We start from the raw sequence: 22,074 nt of genomic DNA on the forward strand, positions 1-22,074 counted from the left end.
TATTAATACTTTTATAATTTATGAACGCTTCCTTATCAATCCGAGTTCAAAAACACATTTCCGTTTCAAAACGTAAGTTATTTTTAGTTTGTTAATTTCCTTACTTTTTCGAAAAAAATTAACTACGTTGAATGTTTAAATTAGAATAATAATTTTATGACATATTTTGAATGTATAAAGATTTCAATGTTAAGTGTTCAATATAAAAAGTACGTTAACTGATCATCAGAACATTTTTATATCTCCATCTATTTTCAGAAATAGGTACTTTTGAGTGCTGGCGTTTTCGTAGCAAAAGCAGTGATGATTATCTTTTAGCTGTAAAGCTTTTGTAAATTGATCGTTTGTTCTAGCTGGAAAAAGTCGCAGAAATAAATAATTTTCCTTGTGAACGTGTAATCTATCGATATATTCTTGTGCCTAGCAATAAAATGCGTCTTGTTACACTGTCTGAATCGAAACGGATGGTGAGCGATGGCGAGAATACGGTGATAGATTTTTGGTGTTAAAAATTGCTCTGTGTCATTGCCGTTTTAGTTTTGTACTACATCTAAGGAGGACAATATTTGATTAAAATTGACGTTTTCCGTGTTAAAAATTCAGAATCTTTGAATATTTCGACGATTATTGTGGGGAAATTATATTGTCATCGACTGACCGGCTGATATTACACGAGGCTTGTATGTATATGTGACTTCTGCCTTCTGGTATTAGTGACACGCCTCAGAAAATAAAACTTAATTTTGTGAATGGACTTATTCTATTTTGTTATTGTGTCGTTTTGGTGATAAAGACGGTTTATAATTACGTAACTGTTGTGGAATCTTAGTGTATTAAAGAATGGCCTGAGTGTGACCACTCCATTACCGTCATGTGTGACGGTGGAATGTTTGTTTAGGCTCTAATATTTTGCTGCGACTTTGCCCCGAGTGCGCGTTTGATACCTATATCGGACTGGAACATGAATTTATCCGAATCAAAACAAGATTTGCATTGATCGTTCTCGACCTTTTGTCATTTCGGACACTTTAATATTAGCAAAATGTCTTCGGGAACGTTTGTTGATAGGATTGACCCTTTCGCGAAGCGGTCACTGAAGAAAAAGACTAAGAAGTCTCAAGGTTCGTCGCGTTACCGCAACACGCAGGATGTGGAGCTCCAGGCTTTGCCTCTGCTAAAAGGTAAGTCTCTCTCTATTGATTTCTTCTCTGCTGCCTTATTTCTTTACCTGCTGTTTATTACAGTAGTATATACTTTATGAACAAATTATCTATCTTAATATTCCTTTACATTAATTTTATATGGATATGATAGGTTTGACTGACTTGCAAATGTCACAAATGTTACAGAATTTTTAGGCTTGTATAGTATCACTTAGTAAAAGATGTCCTGATTGAGATACAGGAAGTATGTACAAGTTTTAATAATTTACTAAATCGACTTTCATCTTATTTTTGTGCTTGCTTAACTCATAGCTAGTGAATTTTAGCACTACAATAGGATTATTGTAATGTGGTTTACATACCAATAAGGTATAATCAGCCCTATGGCTGATTACTGGCTACATCTAAGTATGTCAATTTAGTTCAATTTGGAGGGCAAGCGCAGCACTTTGACAACTGTGATCCCATTTGGATTTTTTATAACTGAAATGCTTCCTTTATTTTATATGAATAGGCAATTTGAGTGGGTGACCCATTTGTTTTGCCAATATACAGATACTCTAATATTAATGCTAAGGCGACTGAGATCTTTATTTAAAAGTGGTAAATACCTATATGGTGAGTTTTGGATAGAAACGTGTGATTAAGTATCTAAACCATGTTAATGAGATACAGAACTAACTCAGAAGTCAGGTCATATGAAGTGCCAAGTTACATTAGATACAAATCTTATTTATGTTACAAAAACCTAAGAAATCTATCCATCTAGAAATGGTGAGTTATTCAATGCCTTTTGAATTTTATGATAATATTCAAGCAGAAAATTATTGAACTATTGTTAGAGTTGAACAAGACTAATGTAAAACAGTTTTCTATGTATATATAAAAATGCTGGAGCTAGTTTCATCATCCTTTTAATCCATCACCATAAATCTCAACTTTTAATTTTTTGGATCCTTCAATGTGTTTCATTAATGTTTTTCCGAATTCATTGGGGTCAACTAGATCTGAGCTGTCTCATTGCTGGCCACAGGCCATGAGTTTCATTTGAGAGCGGGTTTTAACAGAAATACCCACCACACTGCTAGTGATAATACCCTTGACATATAGCTTGACATACAGCTTGCATGCTCTCATGTATAGAAGTGGACACTGCTAATTTACCTAAGTCTAAGCTGGTATTAAGATCTTTTACAGAAATACCCATTACAATTTTTTTGTCTAAACCAGGAATAGGAACATACACACAACCTCCTCAGTTCACAATGCTCACCATTAGACCAACTAGGCCATCACATACATGATGTAAGGCTTTTATTAACTACAAGAAGCTTCAAAAAGTGCAAGGTTGACCTAAAAGAAGACACACATAGTCGTAACAAAATTATTCATAGTTTCATAAAAATAAGTCTCTATTGTTATAGTTATAATATATAAGATGCACTTTGTCTGCCTGTTAGAAAGAGCTTATCTTTAAAATTACTGCATAGAATTTATTCAAGTGTTCACTAATTCAGAGTGAGAGAGATTGTTGATATATATAATAATGTTTATAATACTCCCTTCAATGGGTAGTTGAAATAAAGACTATATTGATATAGTATATATATATATATATATATATATATATATATATATATAATATAGATACATACTTTCAGAAAAGGTTCGATATATGAACTCGAGAAAAGAGTTCTTTACATATATATTAACATGTTAATGTGAAGACCAGTAGAAAGCTGGGGTGCATTTGTTATGTTACCAAATTGATTTTAATGGTATAACCATTGTTGATGAATTGGATAGGTGACTGTACTTTGACTGAATTAAACTTGTTTACAGGTTCTTAATGTGTTTAACTTATGGAGGTGAATTGTGATTTCATTTATAATTATACTTAATCTTAGCTGCCCACACATTTATTACTGTATACATTAATTGTAAGGGTATGTTATTTATTTATTCCATGAAAAAGGGTTCAGGTTTAGGTTCTCGCAATCTGTTATCTCTGCAAAAAAAATCATGGTTTAATTGCAACATATTGGACTAATATAAATAGTATCATCCTCTTCTTATTGCCATTATGTGGGCTTGGCACAACGTGTATTTTTCAATCCTGTTGGCAGATTTTTTATTATATTGGCATGTTTCAATCCTCATTTGGAATGTATATGTTGATGGAATAACCAACATATTTTGGTTCCAAGAGCACTTTTGGGCACTTTTAATGGACTTTTAAGGGGATCTCCAAAGGATTTATTATTATTAGAAGGCATACATGGCATTCGCCTGCATGAACTGTTCACATGCACTGTAGCCTACTAATGTTACAATGTAATGTACCAATACAATACAAACAAACCAAAAAAATATATTTTTATTTATAATAAGAGTAAGTTTCTCAGGATATAAGTATTCAGTGTGCTATTTTTTTGATGTATAGGGTAGAAATGTTGTTTGTTACACCTATCTCAGAGGAACCATTCCTTTTTTTTTTCAACACGCTTTTATTTTGATATAAAAAGTAGCCTATATAATCACTCTCTGGACTATAAACTATCACAATGCAAAAAAAAATGCCAATCTGTTGCTCTGTTAGTGGAATATGCAGCATGATCAAAAGACAAACGCTCTTTTGCATTTATAGTATTCATGTCTACTAGCCAATGAGAGTTTCAATTAAAATATTGTTCATTGAACTATTCATAGAATAAACAAGAGCATTGTGTTCTATGATATAATTTTAGAAATTATAGGTTAATCTTTTCAAACACATTTTTCTCTCTCTTCTTTTAAGAAGGTTATTTTTGTTGATATACTAATGCCCCCACTTTGAAAGAACAATAAATTTCGTAAAATATTTTTATAGTAGAAAGTATTTTTATACAATACACAACAAAGTGTTTTACTATTCATAAATGAAGCACATAAATATAAGTCTATTTTTTGTTTGGGGATCCTCTGTGATAGGCTGTGGTAAGAAAAGGGGTGTGAAAGTGGTCAGGGCCTTGGACTCATTTTTGGGGGAACCAAGTTTGAACCTCAGCACACACTTCTAACTTCTTTCTTCACACACTGTGAAGGAAACATCTTGAGAAAACCTGAATGATTGAGAGGTCCCCATAATGTTCCCAAAGGTTTATGAAGTTGTCCAATCTACATGTCACCATGTTGGTTCTACAACCTTAACTGAGACTTGTGCCCCATAGTGGGCTGAGCTGGGTTGATATTGATGAGTTATTATAAAACAAATAAAAAAATCTTGATAGTGTGTTTTTTTCTGTATATAATAATTAACAGTATCCAATATTTAAATTAGACAAAACCCTCTAATTTCTCACCTAAATTGTCTAGTCAGTTATTTTAATTTTTAATATTTGATAGAACTTCAAGCTAATCACAACTATTTATTTCTTGGTTCATATTCAAAATTAACTTTTCACCTATCAATCTCGTTCGTCTTTTCTATCTACAAGACATTGGCAAAGTACCTTGTGCCCAATAGGCACAGACAAAAGCCATAAACAAGATATTGATGGATTTTCAATCATTATTTAAGGATAATCATATAAATACTTACCTACTAGTCAAATATCTTTTTGCTAAGGTAACCTAAATGAAATATTCTTTTCTGTTAACTTATTATTGGCAGTATTCCATTGTTTTCACATTACTTCTAATTCTTATTATCGAATTTCTTAATAAGGCTGCTTGCAAGCAGACAGCAGCACCCGCTCGCACTTTGCACTAGATAGAGAAATTGTAAAGATTGTTAAAAAAGAGCAATCTGCTGAGTTCCTGGCCCACTCTTTACAGTAGAATCTGCCTTTCGAACCCAGTGGTAGAGTCACTGAAATTCGGCTAAGAATATCTTCAAAATTATATTATGTTAAATTTGCCACCAACACACTTTTTTTTGCCTTACATTCAGGAAGCATGATGATTTTGCTTCAACTGTATCCTGGAGACCCTATAATTTATATAACGTATTATTGAAATTTAAACAAAATTATTCTTTTTTGCAGATGTACCAAGCAGCGAGCAGGAAGAACTTTTTATCCGTAAACTGCGACAGTGCTGTGTGGCTTTTGACTTCATGGATCCTGTTGCGGACCTGAAGGGGAAGGAGATTAAACGTGCCACACTGAACGAGCTAGTAGAGTACATCACTGGCGGCCGCGGAGTTCTTACTGAACCGGTTTATCCAGAGATCATCAAAATGGTATATATTTTACGTTTTCACCATGAGGTTACGAAATTACCGTCGCGCGACGTCCAACTTTTGGGTTATTCCGGCGGATTCCAGTATACTCCTGCGCCTTCTGCTAGAGTATAATCCTGCGTGCTCTTCGATACTGCAGAGATAATCTGCCGCAATGTCCTTGGTATTCTAAAGTTATTGGGACTGATAATTGCAAATTGGTCTAGGGATGTTATCCTTTTGCTCAAAAAACATATTGAATAGCACTGCACTATTTTAATACCCGTACGTTTAATTAATTAAGGTTAGAGATTTGTGTATAACATAATGTCACCAATGTCTATGAATTAAAATTATGTTTTAGCTAAGATACATTTGTGTCCTGACCACTTCTAAAATGAATTTAAACAAAAAAAAGAATGCCGGTCTTTTCTCGCCCCACTTAACTTTTTCTGATTATTCAATTACTTACGTACCTACATAAATTGCGAGGCGTGCGCTGCAAAGGTTTTACAATGTACGTTTCTTCGTATATGTGTTGAGACGGGACCGAACGCTTAATTGCGTGCGAGTTAGAATCCATTGTACATAAACACGCTTTGTGCTTTGGCTCGTAATGCATGCCTCCGGGAGCGTGCCTAGAGTAGTATGCGTACATAGCTGAAGTATCAAAAAGGAGTGGTAAAGAGTGATAAATTTCTGAAATAAATCAGTTGTTTAGACAACCTGCATTAAAGCAGCCTGATTTGTTTTAAAGACGAGAGAAGAGACAGATATCGTGTGGTGACGGCAGATCATAATACAATTTTCACCACCCTCCTCTTCCTACGGGTTTCGTACGAGGCGTCTAAGGAAACATAACAGAACGGTCAGCTACGTCCTCTGTACTGCTCTTGCCATCTACTGCGATTACTAACCCGTCTGCCTAGCGTAGTGATTATCGGCAAATCCTGGAGTTGGGAGAGGCCTCTAGTCCAGCAGACGAATAAATAGGCTATTGATGATTAAAGAAGATGCTATATCATCACTCAATTAGTTCAAAGTTTATATAAAACGTAAGCTTACAGAAAAATCCTATGGTTATAATAGGATTTTTCTGTAAGCTTTACTTTAACGTTAAGGATTACTTTAACGATAAAAAAGCTTGGGTGTGAATTGCTTTAACTTCATAGCGTAATATGATTTTACTGTGAGATGGTGATAACAAAAAAAAATACCCGGCTAAGTTTGTTGTGGGCTCTTCTTAGACCAGGGCGCGTTTCGAACCCTCGTAGCTTTAGGTTTAAAGAAGTTATCACCATCCCCTTACAATTATGTAAACATATTATATGTATGAACGCTTCATAAGTGCCTGCGATAGGCCTACATGAATAAAGAAGTTTTGAATTTGAATTCATGCTCATCAGTGAACATAGGCTGGTGATAATGATAATTAGACCTTAGGCAAGAGCCACATGTTTAGATTTGACTAATAAATAGAAATATCTATTAGGTCAACACCTATCTACATGTCAGTGCATTAATATCTCATAATATGTAATCTTGAAATTAATTGACAAAGTTATTTAGCTGATCATAACTTATTGACTGAGAGAACATTTTGGAATATACACAGTCAACATTTCTTATAATATAATTTTCATGTATGTACGTAGCACATAAGCATACCAACCTATAAATCTTCATTTCACTGTACAGATTAGCATAATATATTATGTTATATACAATTCACCATTTAACAAATACATATTACACATATACAATGAACGTAATTATACATGGTAGCAATTTTCGTTTGGTAAATGGCTGTAAGTGTGTTTGTTGGTGATTCTGTGGGCATATTATAATGCAAAGATACTTACGAGTACTATTTTTGTACATTATGTAAATTTATTAGCATCTGCATCTTTGTAAATGTAAGTTATTATTCAACAAATATAAGTTGGTATTTCAGAGACTGTGATATTACACAAAGTGAGGCAAGATTTTAGATTCATCGAAGATCTTACTTAGCAAAAAAAATTTAGCCGAGTTTCCTATAGTGAAGTGTGAGAATGCACAAAAAAAGCAAAAAAAAGGTTCTTATTATTTTGATTTTCTATTCTCTGCAGGGGGTAATGTCGCAATGAGAAGCACATACCTCCTATAATAGGAGAGAGGTAATTAGAGCACCTCACCATTACAACGCTGGTTGGTGGGCTTACCAATATTAATCATAAAGGGTTGGCGTGCTCTCCGAGGTACGTTGGTGGTCAACGCAAATTTTATAACTCCCGAACTATCTAGAACTCTGAACCCGTTGATCTATAGTCGAACATGGTAACCGCGAGTCTAGATGAACTAGCTAGCGAAGTAAGCAGATGAAATTATGGCGGATTGGCTGACTGCCGTGCCTATATAAATGATAACTTAAATGTGGACTTACATTCGAAGCGCCAAATTTTAAATACGAATGTCGCTGGAACTAACAATATAATGGTTTGGGTAAATCTAATTGTAGTTCCTTGGGCACTCTTATTAAGGCGTCACAAATAAGAAGCGCCAAAAACGCGTGGATCAATTGGAGACAAAAAAAGTTACATATTGTGTTGTATAGTATTTTTTTGTATGAAAATCGAATATCTTTATACATAATCGAACGTTGAAGATGATACATTACCAGTTTTTTTATAGTTTATATTTGTTTGTGTGTTTAGATATCGGCCAACTTATTCCGCACTCTGCCTCCAAGTGAAAATCCTGATTTCGACCCCGAAGAGGACGATCCGACATTGGAGGCTTCGTGGCCGCACCTCCAGCTAGTCTACGAGTTTTTCCTGCGCTTCCTTGAGTCTACCGACTTCCAGCCCACTATCGGCAAGAAGGTTATCGACCAAAAATTCGTATTGCAGGTAAATTTTAAAAAGGATACAAAAAATTAAAATATTCTTCCCAAGCCTAAGCCTTTTTAGCTTTGTGGTCATAAAAGCATTGAGTTTGTAAAGGGAGTAGATAATGTAATGACGTCTGATATAAGGGAATAGAAGAAGAAATGTTGTGCCGACCCTAAATAGCGATAATTGATTCTTCTACTTCTTGTCCTTATCCCAATAAGGACAAGAAGTAGAAGAATCAATTATTATTGAGCCTGGTATGACTACTGTTCGCCATTTAAGGTTTTTTTTATATCTAAGAACTCGCCTCGCATGAAAACGATATTATTCGATTAAACCCTGTCACATCAAAATAATTTTTCAATAATTTTTAATGTAAGTTCTAGTCTATTCACTTATAATTCAAAAACGTGACGCTTTATTCGATTTTTCTCATGCAATTCTAGTTAAGTACCGATACAGAAATTTACCGTGGTCGCTATTTCGAAACAACAAATTGGTGGATTGTAGTTCGGGTTAAATTTTCAAAGAAATATCATTACAGTGAGTTCTTAAATTAAAGTTTAAACTGTAGATAAACGCTATAGGAAAACGAGTTGCGGCGAAATGGTACTTCATGTCGAGACATTTTTCTTGTAGATTGTTTTGAAACGATTCTATTTCGGTTAATATTAATTAGCGGACTGGCATTGCCTCGCGCGGTATTCAGATAATGTAGGCCATATAGTGAAATTGAACTTCAATATGCTGTTTGTAGTTTATTTCATTTGTGTTTGTAGTTTATGTATATTTGTGGTTCTAATTACGAACCAATAACCGTTTTTTCGTAAAAAAGTTAAGGTTGCCATTGTGCAAGTTGCATGCAGCTTGTAGTATATAAAGTTACTTATAATTAGCTACTAACAAAACTTTAATTATTTTTTATTTACATATCTCTAATATGAATAAATATAGGAGGTCCAAAATAACTTAATCTGCAGTTTCATACAGAACTTTATCAAAATTCATGTTACAGATAATCCATAACATATTTGGTATCGTTTTAGTTACGACTTCCACTGTAATGATAGGTGGAGTCCAATCAATGCCATTATATTAATGTTAATACTGTTTTCTCATAATTAAACTGGCATAAAAAAATCCGGTAGGTAATAATAAATTAATAATGTAAAGGAATTACTGGCGACAGCGACAGACTTTATACGATCTAAGTTTCCTCACGATGTTTTCCTTCAACGTCGAAGCAAGTGAGTGATATTGAATTGCTTAAAATGCACATAACTCTGAAAAGTTAGCGATGCGTACCGGAGATATAATTCGGTAGGTACTCCCGAAATCCTACCCACTGCAGTGGCGTGCAAAGAGAGGGTATCCACATAAACTTAAGTACAGTCATTGTATGACTTATAAAAAGCTTACCCTTAATTAAGTATTTATAAATCGTACTGGAGATTTTCCTCGATTTATATCATCTGCATACCCTGTGCATACCCTTTATGCCAGCAGTGGCGTGCACTTCATACATGCACAAAAGCACTGCCTACCTTAAAATTGATTTTTAATATCCAATATCTAATCTATGCACGCCACTGACCACTACACTATCACCGCTCAACTATTTTGTTTAACTTTAATTTTATTTGGACTATAATAATATAATACTGTTTCGTTGGTTTAATGCTTGGTATGTTAACAACTTATCAAGAGATTCCAGGTTCAAATGACAGATCGGGCCAAAATATATGAGGTTTTGTGTTTTTTCTCTTAAATAATTTACAGTAACCATCCGTGCCTCGGAGAGCACGTTAAGTCGTCGGTACCGTTATTATCACTTACTTGCAACAATGGTCTTTAAAGCCATTATGGACACACACAGGAATTCCGCAAAGTAACGCTAACTGCTTCTATCTAACAGTGTTTAAAGCCCACAAATCCGCCTTCGAACAGCGTGGTTGGTCTATCTAAGCTATAACCGTCTCTCCATTTGAGAGTGGACGTCTGTGCCCAGCAGTGAGCAATGTTAAATAAATAAATTATTTATTTATCTACATAAATGCTTACAATGCCTCGGGAAAATTTGCCAGTTCTGCCAGTAAGATGAGTGCACCAGACGTGTTTGCAACTGCTTCAGACTGTAACAAAACCTTAGGTATATATATTTTTTTAACAATTTATTCAGCGATTCTACTATTTTGTTACAGCTACTAGACTTGTTTGATTCTGAAGATCCTCGCGAGCGCGACTTCTTGAAGACTGTGCTGCACCGCATTTACGGAAAGTTCTTGGGTCTGCGCGCTTTCATACGGAAACAAATCAACAACATCTTCCTTAGATTTGTCTACGAAACGGAACATTTTAACGGCGTGGGTGAACTTCTAGAAATATTGGGAAGGTAAATATTCATTATCTGCAAGGCTAGAATGGGCAGGAGATATTTACATCCTTAGGGAAAGACACAAAATGTTATCTTCTCCCACAGTGTTATCAACTCTCCGAGCATTGGCGCACGGAGAGTTGATAAACTTTTTATTTATTTATTTGGGAAACAAACAGTTTAAATTATTAAATTCAAATTCAAATCTTGATTTGCGTGATTGCAGGTTAACAAATTTGATCTTTTAAAGAAATATGACATGTTCCGTGCTACAATCTGCCATCCTTTGGCATGCAAATTATAAAATATATGCATAATAACAACTTAATTATAAAATTATTTTTCCATTTTATACAAAATTTCAGAAAATTAAGGTATCAAAAATGTGAAATTAAATAACAATTTCAACTCAAAATTAAATAATACAAAGTAAACCAAAATATAAACCTAAAAACACAATAATTTAAACATTTAATTTTAGATATTACAATGAATAAATTAACTGTAGATCTATAGTAGAGTTTTTATTATTAATTAATAATATTAATGAGAAGTTATGTTCAATTTAATGGATATGTTACTTATACTAATTAATACTGGTACTTATACTAGTTACAATTTGTTAGTAACAAAAAATAGATTTCTAAATTCGAAAAAGTTAATCTTAATAGTAATGTGTTTTGGACTTTTGGGCTGAAAAGCTGGAATTAAAATCTTATCAGATATATCAAATATTATAATTCCAAATCCTCGACCCCAGCTTATTCTGGCGAAAGTGGATTTTTTTCCACTGAACAAAAAATATAAGTATAATAATCGGGGGAAAACTTCTATTGCCGTACTGTGGTCGGTGGACAAGTAAATTTTATACCTTCTTGTATATTATACTAGCTGTCCCGACGAACTTCGTACAGCGGTTTTTTTTTTACGAATGTTATATTTTAATACTTATTATCATATTCCGGTCTAAGAGGAATCCATAAAATCAAATATCATAAAAATTGGTCCAGCCGTTCTTGAGTTGAACTTTCTTTTATATATATAGATGATATTATTGAAGGATATTATTTTTATCTCCTGCCTATGCTAGCTGTGATGTCTATTTACAATGAATGAAATTTATTTTCACTTCACAAAATATATATAAATGCGATGACTGATAGGTCTTGAACCACAGGATCAAGATTGCTTCATCTAGTTTCTTTATGATAAGCTGGGTTCTTGCAGTCTCATGAATAACAAAAACCACGGATTAGCATAACAATATGACTGTATTTATGTAAACATTTTAACTACGCATCACTGAAAAACTCAGTAGAATATAAGCATATTATTATTCTTGTGAAATCATCTTCTCATTATGGGAGTGGTAGGTGAGATACGAGTTGAGGGCTTACTTGTAGTGAAATAAAAAATAAAGTCTTTTCGCGAAATATGATATGGATGACTTTATTCACTTGTATCAAAAAGTAACTTGAGCGTAAAAGATGACTGCACTAAAAGTATATCTTTTTATTATTTACATCCTTCCTAATTCTTCCTTCCTATTATAAATGTGAATGTAAGTTTGTTTGTTACGCTTTCACGCGAAAACTACTTAACCAATCAACATGAAACTTTGTACACGTATTCTTAGATGTATCAAAAGTAATATAGGATACTTTAAAAACAAATATATATATATTTTTTATGAAAGATAAAATGTTTGTCGAAAATCTCATGTATGATTATAGGTGTATTAAAATATAAAGAAATTAAAATACAAAGTCATTGTAACACAGTGAACTGCCAGTCTGGATTACGATTAACGATTGCGATTGGATATGTTCTGGACCCTTGGGCTAAAAAGCTGATAAAATCACATCAGAGACATCAGGTGTTCTGATTCAAAATCCTTGACCCTAGCACGTAAGCTGATTCTGACGAAAGTTTTAATTTAATGTAAATTTTTTTGGTCAAAACAATCTTTTAAAAAAAAAAATTAGGACAAGTATGATTTTATGTTAAATGCAGGATGGTTAGTTGTTAAAAGCAAACCATAGGAAAGTACAAATGTATAAGTCTTTTTTACGGTATGGTTGACTTGTAGTTTTATAACTTGTATTTTTCTACTGAAATAAATAATAGCATTATCTTTATGGAATCAAATTTATCCCGCAGATGACTAGCCTACACTAAATTTGTTTATAATTTTACTCGACTTGCAGTAGTTCCTAATCTTCTCTTAAATCATGCATTATCCGAATGCAAGAATTCATTCAAATTTTGAGAAAAAAGAGATTTTGTTAAGAAAAGAACTCCAAGAAAACGCAAGATGTTCCCAAAATATTCCAGCCAATGGCCAGTTACGCAAACTCTCAGGGTGTAACATATATCTTTATTCATTGTTAGCCTCACCAATATTAACCTATTACCGGCCAACTACAGAGCGCGGGTCACATAGTGATATAAAAGGGTTTAGGATTAGTCCACTAACTAGCCAAGCGCGGATTGGTAGACTTCACAAACTTTTGAGGTCACTGAAAAATGATGTTTTCACTGTAATTATTTTAATTTTAATTTCGTCAGAACAAACATACGGTCGAGTTTAAGATTTTTTCTACTAAATGCAGAAATCAGAAGAAACAATGTTACTAATTAGTTAAAAGGAAGTAAGCAGTATAGGAGTGAGGAAGTGGCATGTACAGTGTAGGCATCAAAATCCTTTGAATTAAAAGTAATGCAAATAGAAATATTAACGCTATCTCTCGGGTTTTAAATAGCTTTGCCAGTAACTATTGGACATTTTTTTCTCTAATAAGAATTGGCGAATCAATTATACATTGAATTATCTATCGAAATGTTATAAAACTCTTTTCTTTATAATATTTGGACTACAACAAAAAGGTTTTAGTCCAACATGAAGATCTGCATCTGTTCATTGGTATATACTGTGGTATACTTGCTGATGACTCTTCCTTGTTGCAGTATAATAAACGGGTTCGCTCTGCCCCTGAAGAGCGAGCACAAACAGTTCCTGGTGAAGGTGCTGCTGCCATTGCACAAGGTGAAGTGTCTGTCGCTGTACCACGCGCAGCTAGCCTACTGCGTTGTGCAGTTCCTGGAGAAGGATGCCACGCTCACGGAGCCAGTAGTTCGTGGCCTGCTTAAATTTTGGCCAAAAACCTGCTCGCAAAAAGAGGTAAGACAGACAAAACAGCATTTCTATTTTCGTTTCCACTTAAACGGTAATTAATATTGGATAGAAGCAGGAGTTACTTTGCGGAAGACTTAGTTGTTTTTCAAAGAGGGCGTCAATGTACCATCTACGCACGTTTCGCTTCGAAACCGGAGCATCCTCAGCAGATGTTGACTTTAAAATTAACAATTGTTAAGACATGAATAATTATTAATAGACGAGTCGCCAATTAGACGTCTCCCTGGTACAGTTGTGAACGCAGGCGCAATTCGGGATTTTATAATTTGGCTATCATAAATTTATTTATAAACGCTTACGATCTTATTGCGACTATGTGGTATATTTTGGTATTAAAGCCTACCTTCCCACCAAGGGTAGTAAATAGACTCGCCCGCAGGCCAGAGAAAAAGAGGAAACTATAAATTCCCGAATTACTGAATCCGCCGGAAACATTACGTAAATCTGAGAAAGAAAGAAGGTACATTAACAACAACTAACGGCCATATAACCCTTGTAACCAGGATATGACAGTATTTTTAAGATTCTCACTAAACTAAAGCTACGAGGGTTCTAAACGCGCCCTGCTCGAAGAAGAAGCCCCGAAACAAACTTAGCCGGTTGTTATTTTTTTTTGTTATCACCATCTCTCATTGTCATTTAAAAATATTAACTAATACTAATTTTACAGTTGATATTGTCATTTTGTTTTAGGTTATGTTCCTTGGTGAGATTGAGGAGATTTTGGATGTTATTGAACCAGCACAATTTGCTAAAATCCAAGAGCAATTATTTAGGCAAATTGCAAAATGTGTTTCCAGTCCACATTTCCAGGTAAATACAACAATATTCTAACTAGAATCCCTTTTAATGGAATTAAACAGACTGAAATGATTTTGATTTAATACATCTACCTATTCAGTACCTACCTTTTTAGTACGTACCTTTTTAGGCAATTATCGTTAAATCGAATTTTAAAACTATATGCCATTGCAATCATGTTAATAGGCAAATCTCGTAGTCAAAAGCCACTGTACAAGGCGCATTTAGTACGTATAAGTGCGTGCGTGCCAACTGTAACATGCGCGAGCATTACTATAATAGCCTCAACTATATGGTTAAGCTCCGATATGCCAGGGCATCATCGAGCGTCGTACGTTATACCGTCATCGTGTCCAAGCTACGAGATTGACGATAAACATTGTTGCCATGAGATCATTAGGGGGCGTCCATAAATTACGTGAGGTTTTTTTTATATTTTCTGTCCCTCCCTGGTGAGATGTCGTAAGATTTTATTCAACCCCCTCCCCATCCCCCAATCTCACGTGATATTTTCAAAATTTGGTTTACTTTCGAAAACGCATTGGATGGTTATTGTAAAAAGAAAAAAAATTGCTTCGTGTTTTTATTTTAGTTAAGACTATAGTCGTAAAAATGTAATAGGCCCGTTTTGACATTTGTCATCGCGACGTAACTAGTTATGGTAGTTATAAATCAATTCAAGTTTGTATCAGTACTTGATTGATATTATTATGTATTGTAAAGTGTTCGTTCGTTCAAAGTATTCCTTTAACTTCACAACCAATACGCGTGACTGGCTGTTGATTATACGTCCACTTTTCAACATGTTGAAACAGAGTTAGTACTATATAACAACAAACACAAAAATCGAGTCAAATCACTGTGTTTAAATTAATGTCCAAAATAGAAGAGCCATAGTTAACGTAATAGTAAACAATATATATCAAATTTAAACGAGCGCACAGTCAACTTTACAAGATGAGGAACGAAAAGTTTTTCGCGCAGTGCTCGCGGGGACGCTTCAGTCATGTGCCGCTTGGTCAGATACATCAACTTAGACTCATTATTTAGAACCCATTTTGAGAACCAAGCTCATTCTTTGCAGTAAAGATAACTACACAATATTTAATTTCGATATTCAGTAAAAAAATGGTTACAGCTCTAGTATAAAAAAAAAGACTTAGAACGTAACTGTTTTCGGAACGTTTCGCAACAATTATAAATTGCATGCTACTATGAAGTAAGCGCAAAAAGAATACTCGCCATATATTCTTTCATATTATTTAACGTCCCAAAAAAATTTACGTATTTTTTAAAACACTGTATGTAATTAATAAATAATAAAATAAATAAAACACAAATGTCAAACGGGCCTATTACATTTTTATGACTATAGTAATCAATATTGCTGAGAGTTTAATAAAAATTTAACAATAATAAAAATCCAATCAGGAAATATATGCGTGATTTTTGCCAAGATGTATTTTATGAACGTCCCCTTACGCATCGCCTTGCCAGTTTGCTTCCTCACTCGTATCAGTTTTTTTAATTAGGTCCTACCCTAAACGAGTATTAGAGCTTAGTTGAAAAACAAAAATAATTATAGGATGGCTTTTTCTTTATTAGGAATCAGTTTCTAATTAGAACAAATCGATTGCAGGTGGCGGAAAGGGCACTCTATTATTGGAACAACGAATACATACTATCTCTGATGGAGGAGAACAACCAAGTGATAATGCCCATCATGTTCCCGGCGCTGTATAGGATGAGCAAGGAGCACTGGAACCAAACCATTGTCACGCTGGTGTACAACGTGCTCAAAACCTTCATGGAGATGAATTCCAAGCTGTTTGATGAGCTCACTGCCAGCTACAAGGCGGAGCGTCAGAAGTAAGTATCGATGCGTTGGGTTAAAAAAAACCCCAACATAAACAGATAAATAGTGATTGTTTACAAAGTGCCAATATTGCGCGCGATAGAAAGAACTAGTTTACCAGTTTTGTAACTAGATGACGCTCCTTCGATGATATATTAATAAGTAAACGTTCCGGCATGACCGGAAGAAGACCCTAGAGAGCTCTCAATGACATTCATTTAGATTTCTGTTTAATTGGCCGTGCCCTGTTATCAAATCCATCGCCTTTGTGAATTTACCTCTATTCAGGCAGAGTAATTTATTGTCTATGTTTTAGTTTATTTTTTAATTTATATCCATTTATTTATTATTTTATTTAACTAAATTAAATTAATTGATTGCAACACAATGAAATTAAAATAAATGACTAATGAAATTAGAGCACCAAATATCGCTTGCTTTAGAAAGAAATAAAATATCGTGAGGAAACCTGCGTGTCTGAGAGTTCTCTGTAACGTTCTTAAAGTCTACCAATCTTCTGTGTTTGACTACGGCCTAAACCCTTGTTCCGAGAGTTGGAGACCAGTACCCAGTTAATGCGCTGATGATGGTGTAGGAGTTCCTAATCTGTCTATAGTTGCATATTCCGACGTGATGCCACGTTCGTTAACACATCCCTAAAGGTTGCGTCTCCTTGTCCGCAGAGAGAAGAAGCGTGAGAAGGAGCGCGATGAGCTGTGGAAGCGGTTGGGCGAGATGGAGATTGGACACAAGCGGCAGCAGGCGGCCGCCAGCTCCTCGCTACCCAAGTGATGCCCTTCCACCTGCTAGATAATGCGATCCATTTTATTTTCACTTATGTATTCATATTTTCTATTCGATTACATTTTTGTTAATGACGTTATTAATTTTTTATACCTCTAATGATTCGTTCGTTCGGGCGGATCCACCGACCGCTCCGCAGGCCGCTCCCCGCGCCCGCGTCCCGAATGCACCGTCATTATTGTACTAGTATTTTTGTATTCGTTTACGTAGGATACTACATAGATTACTTTAGGATTTTTTAATATTGTTAAATTGTTTAATAAGTTAAAAGTTGTATGTATTATTGTCGATGCGTGATTTTGTATTTGCATTTTGGATCACCGGTAATTGTATTAATCGGGCACCGGCTTCCGGCTGAAAATGTTTGTACAAAAAAAAAATTGAATACCTAGGTAAATTGGAAGGTGTACTTGGTATATTGCGGCCCGGCGGGTGCGGCGTGCGCGGGTCGACTGCCGCCGCGGGCGCCGCTCCCGCTCCTACTATGTTCTATGAAATTTTGTTTAACTAGATGCTGAATACAAAAATGTAATTTTGAAGTACTATCATTTTGTATAGATACATAGTGTAAATAGGCATTTATTTATTATAAATTTATAGCAGTGTGATTTTTATACATAGCTGCGGGAAGTGGGACACGACGATCGAACAGAGCGAACCGAGCGCACCGAGAATATCCCATGTGTCGCGTACGGTTTGGTGTAAAACTAAAAAAACGTTAACGGATCATATTGGAGTAGAGCGATGCCGTAGTAGATATAATAATTTGTAAGGAAATAGTCATTAATTTGTATGATATTGCTGTAGCTATTAATTTTTCTATCATCTAGTAGAGCGGCGTGGACGGTGCCCGCCCGCGCCTCTGTATATAGTATGTACGACGCGCCGCCCGGGCCGCGGCCGCCCATCCGCATGTATGTATGTACACTATGGACATGTTTGTTATGTAAAATGTATTGACATGCAAATTATATGATCTTATATATTATATAAATTAATATTATAGTACACAGTATGAAAATAAAAAGTTGACTCACAAGATTTGCATTGTTTAACCCGTTGCGTTGTGAGCCAGGGCTCTGCCGCGGTCCCTAACGCCCCAGCATTCTCGGTTGCGCTGCCGCTTACTGCGTGCCACATACATACAAGAGTCATTAACGCATTCATTATGTTCGCATTAAAGCGTTCGAATTTTTGAATTTGGTTTCATAATTAAAAAAAAATAATTCATGAGTATCGATCATTTAGGTTAACGTAAACGATAATAATTGTGTTGTAAAATATGTGTACTTGGGTAAAAATAAAAGAAACACAAATATAATGAAAATTTTGATAATTCTTATACCACAAATCTGTAAAAAAAATAAAACTAATTCGTAACCATTAGCACCGAGCTTACTTGAGCTTACGTTTTACTTTACTTTCGCTTCCATGCGATGAAAGTTTTTAAGTTTAAATTAGAATTTTTGGAAACCATATACAACAACAATGATAGTTATATTCAAATTCGATTTATGATTATGCATCTTTTGTTTGTTATTTTTTTTGTCATAAAGTCCTAAGAGTTTGAAAAAGACAGAAGAACTTGTACTTACAAGTTACAGCGTAAGCTATTCCTAAATCCAACTTTAAATTTTGGCTCTCAAAAAATATCTATCCTGCATGTTTATGTCTGCGATACATAACAAACAAATCTAGTATAACTGTATTTTATTAGCATAATTTTAATTTGAAGTTAGACTAGTTCGTCGCATAAAATTAATAATTGCTAAAAACTTGATCGGCATGATGGTAAAAAGCAGTAGCATAAAACGTACATTATGTAATAAATGTTAATTAAGGCACCTATATCTATAGGCAGAAACATCTACAGATAGAAGATTTATAAACAAAAATAAAGAACACAATAAATGCTTATTTAAAAGTAATTAAATTAATTGATTATTTTATTGACTTTTTTGTGCAGCACAATATTATTTTCCTTGATATTGTCATATTGATCCTCCTTGATATTGTCATAAAATAGATGGATATGGATGGATAAAAGAAACGTTATCGTTTCATAACGTTTACGAAATAAAGTACGATCGTAACAACAGTTCATCGTACCTGGTATTTAAAGAATCGATACCAGACGCTTATCAATCAAGTTCAAGTTATATCGTCATAGTTACGGAGTACAAACACCGCCCCTTGCTTTCGACACTTTTCCCGCAATACGACACACGCATCAGTTTCTATCGCAGAAAAAGTAAGGCAAGTTGTAAGTTAAGTGAATTTTATGTGTTCATATTTTTAAATAAAGTTAAAACTTGTATATACGATGAGTGTTAACAGCCCACGTATGTATACTGCTCCCGTACCTAAAATGCCTCCCGGAATTGTCGAGCTAATGGAAGGTCTGGCAAAAGATGTTCTTAAGTGTAATCCTCCTGATGTTTATTCGTTCTGTGCTGACCACATGAAGAAACTTATAGAAATCAGAGACGGTCCAAGTAAGTATTTTTGGTATATGAGTTAAACATATAAGTGAAAAAAAAAATAATAATTAAAAATAATTCCCTTAGCTCCTAAACGTGTTTTGACTTTGGACCATAAAATAGCAACTGCTACTACAAAAATAAGAGAAAGAGCGTTACGGCGTCGCAAAGATTATGATAATGAAATGCAAACTCGGTCAGAAATTAAAAACGATGAAGGCTCTGAAACTATAGATTTGAGTCAAAATAATTCTGATGCTGGACAATACACAAAAGATAAGATAGTAATAATTCCAGAAAAAGATTTAATTGGTGATGTAGAACATGAGATTATTGTAAAAATAAAAGAAAATACCTTATTGTCTGGATCTGTGAAATCGACAGAAATGGATACGGATTTGACATTAGAAGCAATTAAAACGCACGATAATGCCTTGCTGCCTAAATCTGCTGAAGAATCTACGAAAATGAATGATGTTAGGGAACATTCAGAAACAAATTTAACTGAAAATATTTACTCATCAGCTCATGAAAAAGTGCAAGAAAACGAACTAAATGAAAAAAAGAATATCGAAATAGACCAAATAGACGTTGATCCTCTCCCGAATAATGAAGAAAATTGTTTTGAACCAGTTAGTGACACTCAAAATTCTAATGCACCTTTGATAATAAACCAAAGTCACCATGAATGTGAAACATCATCCAATAAGTATAATATAGATACTCAAATAAATACAGGTGACTTAAACAATAGCAAGGAAATAATAAACGGTTCCACTGAAGTTGGCGAGCAAAACTATATATATGATTGCGAAGAAAAAGACAGTTCTGAAGTAATTAATTCCAATAATAAAAATGCGGCGGCACATACTGATATTGGTATGATAAGTAATAAAGACCTTTCTTTAAACATTTTCGATGCTCAAGAAAACGATATATCTTTGCCTACACTTCCTTTAGCAATGTCTGATGAAGATGATACACTGAGCGCAAATAACATCGAAAGTAGCGTAAATAATACTTCAATGGATCTAGAAACCGCTGCAATAACTATACAAAAAGTATTCCGAAATTTTCTTTTTAAAAACAAAAGTTTAAGTACAGATGATGCTACAAACGTCGATATTAATTCATTAATTGAAGATAAAAATGATAAGGTAATTAATCCTTTTATTCAGTAGGTACCTACTACGTGCAATATGTGAAGATCTTTTTACTTAGATACTTTTATAAGATTTTTTTTTTGTTGACTGATATAGTTAATTGATTTCAGGATGAGAATGAAATAATATCAAGTATAATAAATATTAATAAAGATCGGAGAAGTTTGGGCCTAGGTAGGATTGATACTGTTTTACAAACAGTAAATGAAGAGAAATCTTTATCCCAATCAACTGACGATTCATCGACCCTGTCTAGTGCGGCCACAATAATACAGGCACATGTGAGAGGATTTTTAACCAGAAATAAGTTTAATTTAAAAAATTCGTCTACTACTTCTGGAATTGATTCTGATGGATTTTCTTTAACTTCTATAGACGGAGACAATGAATATCGAAAAAATAAAACAGTTTTAAATATACACATAGTCCCCGAAAGTGGGCATTTTATAAGCAGAGATGAAAGTGTTCTCACTTCTATAGATTTGTCGTTAGATGGTAGCCCGCCGAGTTCCACCAATTTGCAACCTCTTGGTTATGAAAGGAATGAAAGACGAAAGCAATTGAGAAGAGAGGATGCAATTCAGTCGATTTCACCTCCTAGTAATAATAGCGGGAAGAGCGAGGAGATCGATTCTATAAAAGAAATACTGATAAACAAAGAAAATAATAAAAATGAAATCCCATTACGAGTAGAAACGGGTAATACAATAGCAGACGCCACAGAGATTGTTTCAGCAGCCGTACATTATAATGATGTTAACGATGTTGATACTGCATTAGAAGTTAAAAGCTTGGGGCCTATCGAGAGCCCGGTAAAATATATAATAGGTGAACGACCGCAGTCTTTACCTGAAATGACTGCAGATGAAATGGATGTTATAACACCATTTACCCCTTCGGAAGAAAAGGTTTCAAGCGATTCTAATTTAATCCATTCGGGCGAATTTCACGAAGTCCTTCTACCAACAAAAGTGACTCGCGGTGATACCTCTGTCGTCCGTGGTGAGTGAAGACATCTATTATCAGGTGATAAAACTTTTATCTTCTATTAAGGCCAACGCATGACTGCTTAGAATTTTTTTGACCACGTAGTTAATGGCCTTACGTTTAGCCCCACTTTAAGTAAACTAAAAGAGTTTTTGAACATTATCCTTAGTATAAAAT

General features: G+C 34.4%; 2 protein-coding genes across 2 annotated transcripts; both read left to right on the plus strand.

Annotated features, from left to right (window-relative positions):
- Positions 1 to 250: 250 nt before the first annotated feature.
- Positions 251 to 19,204, plus strand: LOC120631940 (serine/threonine-protein phosphatase 2A 56 kDa regulatory subunit epsilon isoform). The gene is made up of 8 exons (XM_039901645.1): positions 251 to 1,181; positions 5,189 to 5,385; positions 8,061 to 8,255; positions 10,439 to 10,629; positions 13,579 to 13,792; positions 14,501 to 14,620; positions 16,248 to 16,477; positions 17,147 to 19,204. Exons 1-8 carry the CDS (start codon positions 1,043 to 1,045, stop codon positions 17,253 to 17,255), a joined length of 1,395 nt encoding a protein of 464 aa, XP_039757579.1. The 5' UTR covers positions 251 to 1,042; the 3' UTR covers positions 17,256 to 19,204.
- LOC120632175 lies at positions 18,141 to 21,985 on the plus strand. The gene is made up of 5 exons (XM_039901982.1): positions 18,141 to 18,204; positions 19,294 to 19,534; positions 19,605 to 19,762; positions 19,835 to 20,924; positions 21,044 to 21,985. The coding sequence occupies exons 1-5, from the start codon at positions 18,141 to 18,143 to the stop codon at positions 21,918 to 21,920; spliced, it is 2,430 nt and encodes an 809-aa protein (XP_039757916.1). The 3' UTR covers positions 21,921 to 21,985.
- Positions 21,986 to 22,074: the final 89 nt, after the last annotated feature.

This window comes from Pararge aegeria, chromosome 19 (assembly GCF_905163445.1).
Source record: "Pararge aegeria chromosome 19, ilParAegt1.1, whole genome shotgun sequence".
Classification (NCBI taxonomy): domain Eukaryota; kingdom Metazoa; phylum Arthropoda; class Insecta; order Lepidoptera; family Nymphalidae; genus Pararge; species Pararge aegeria.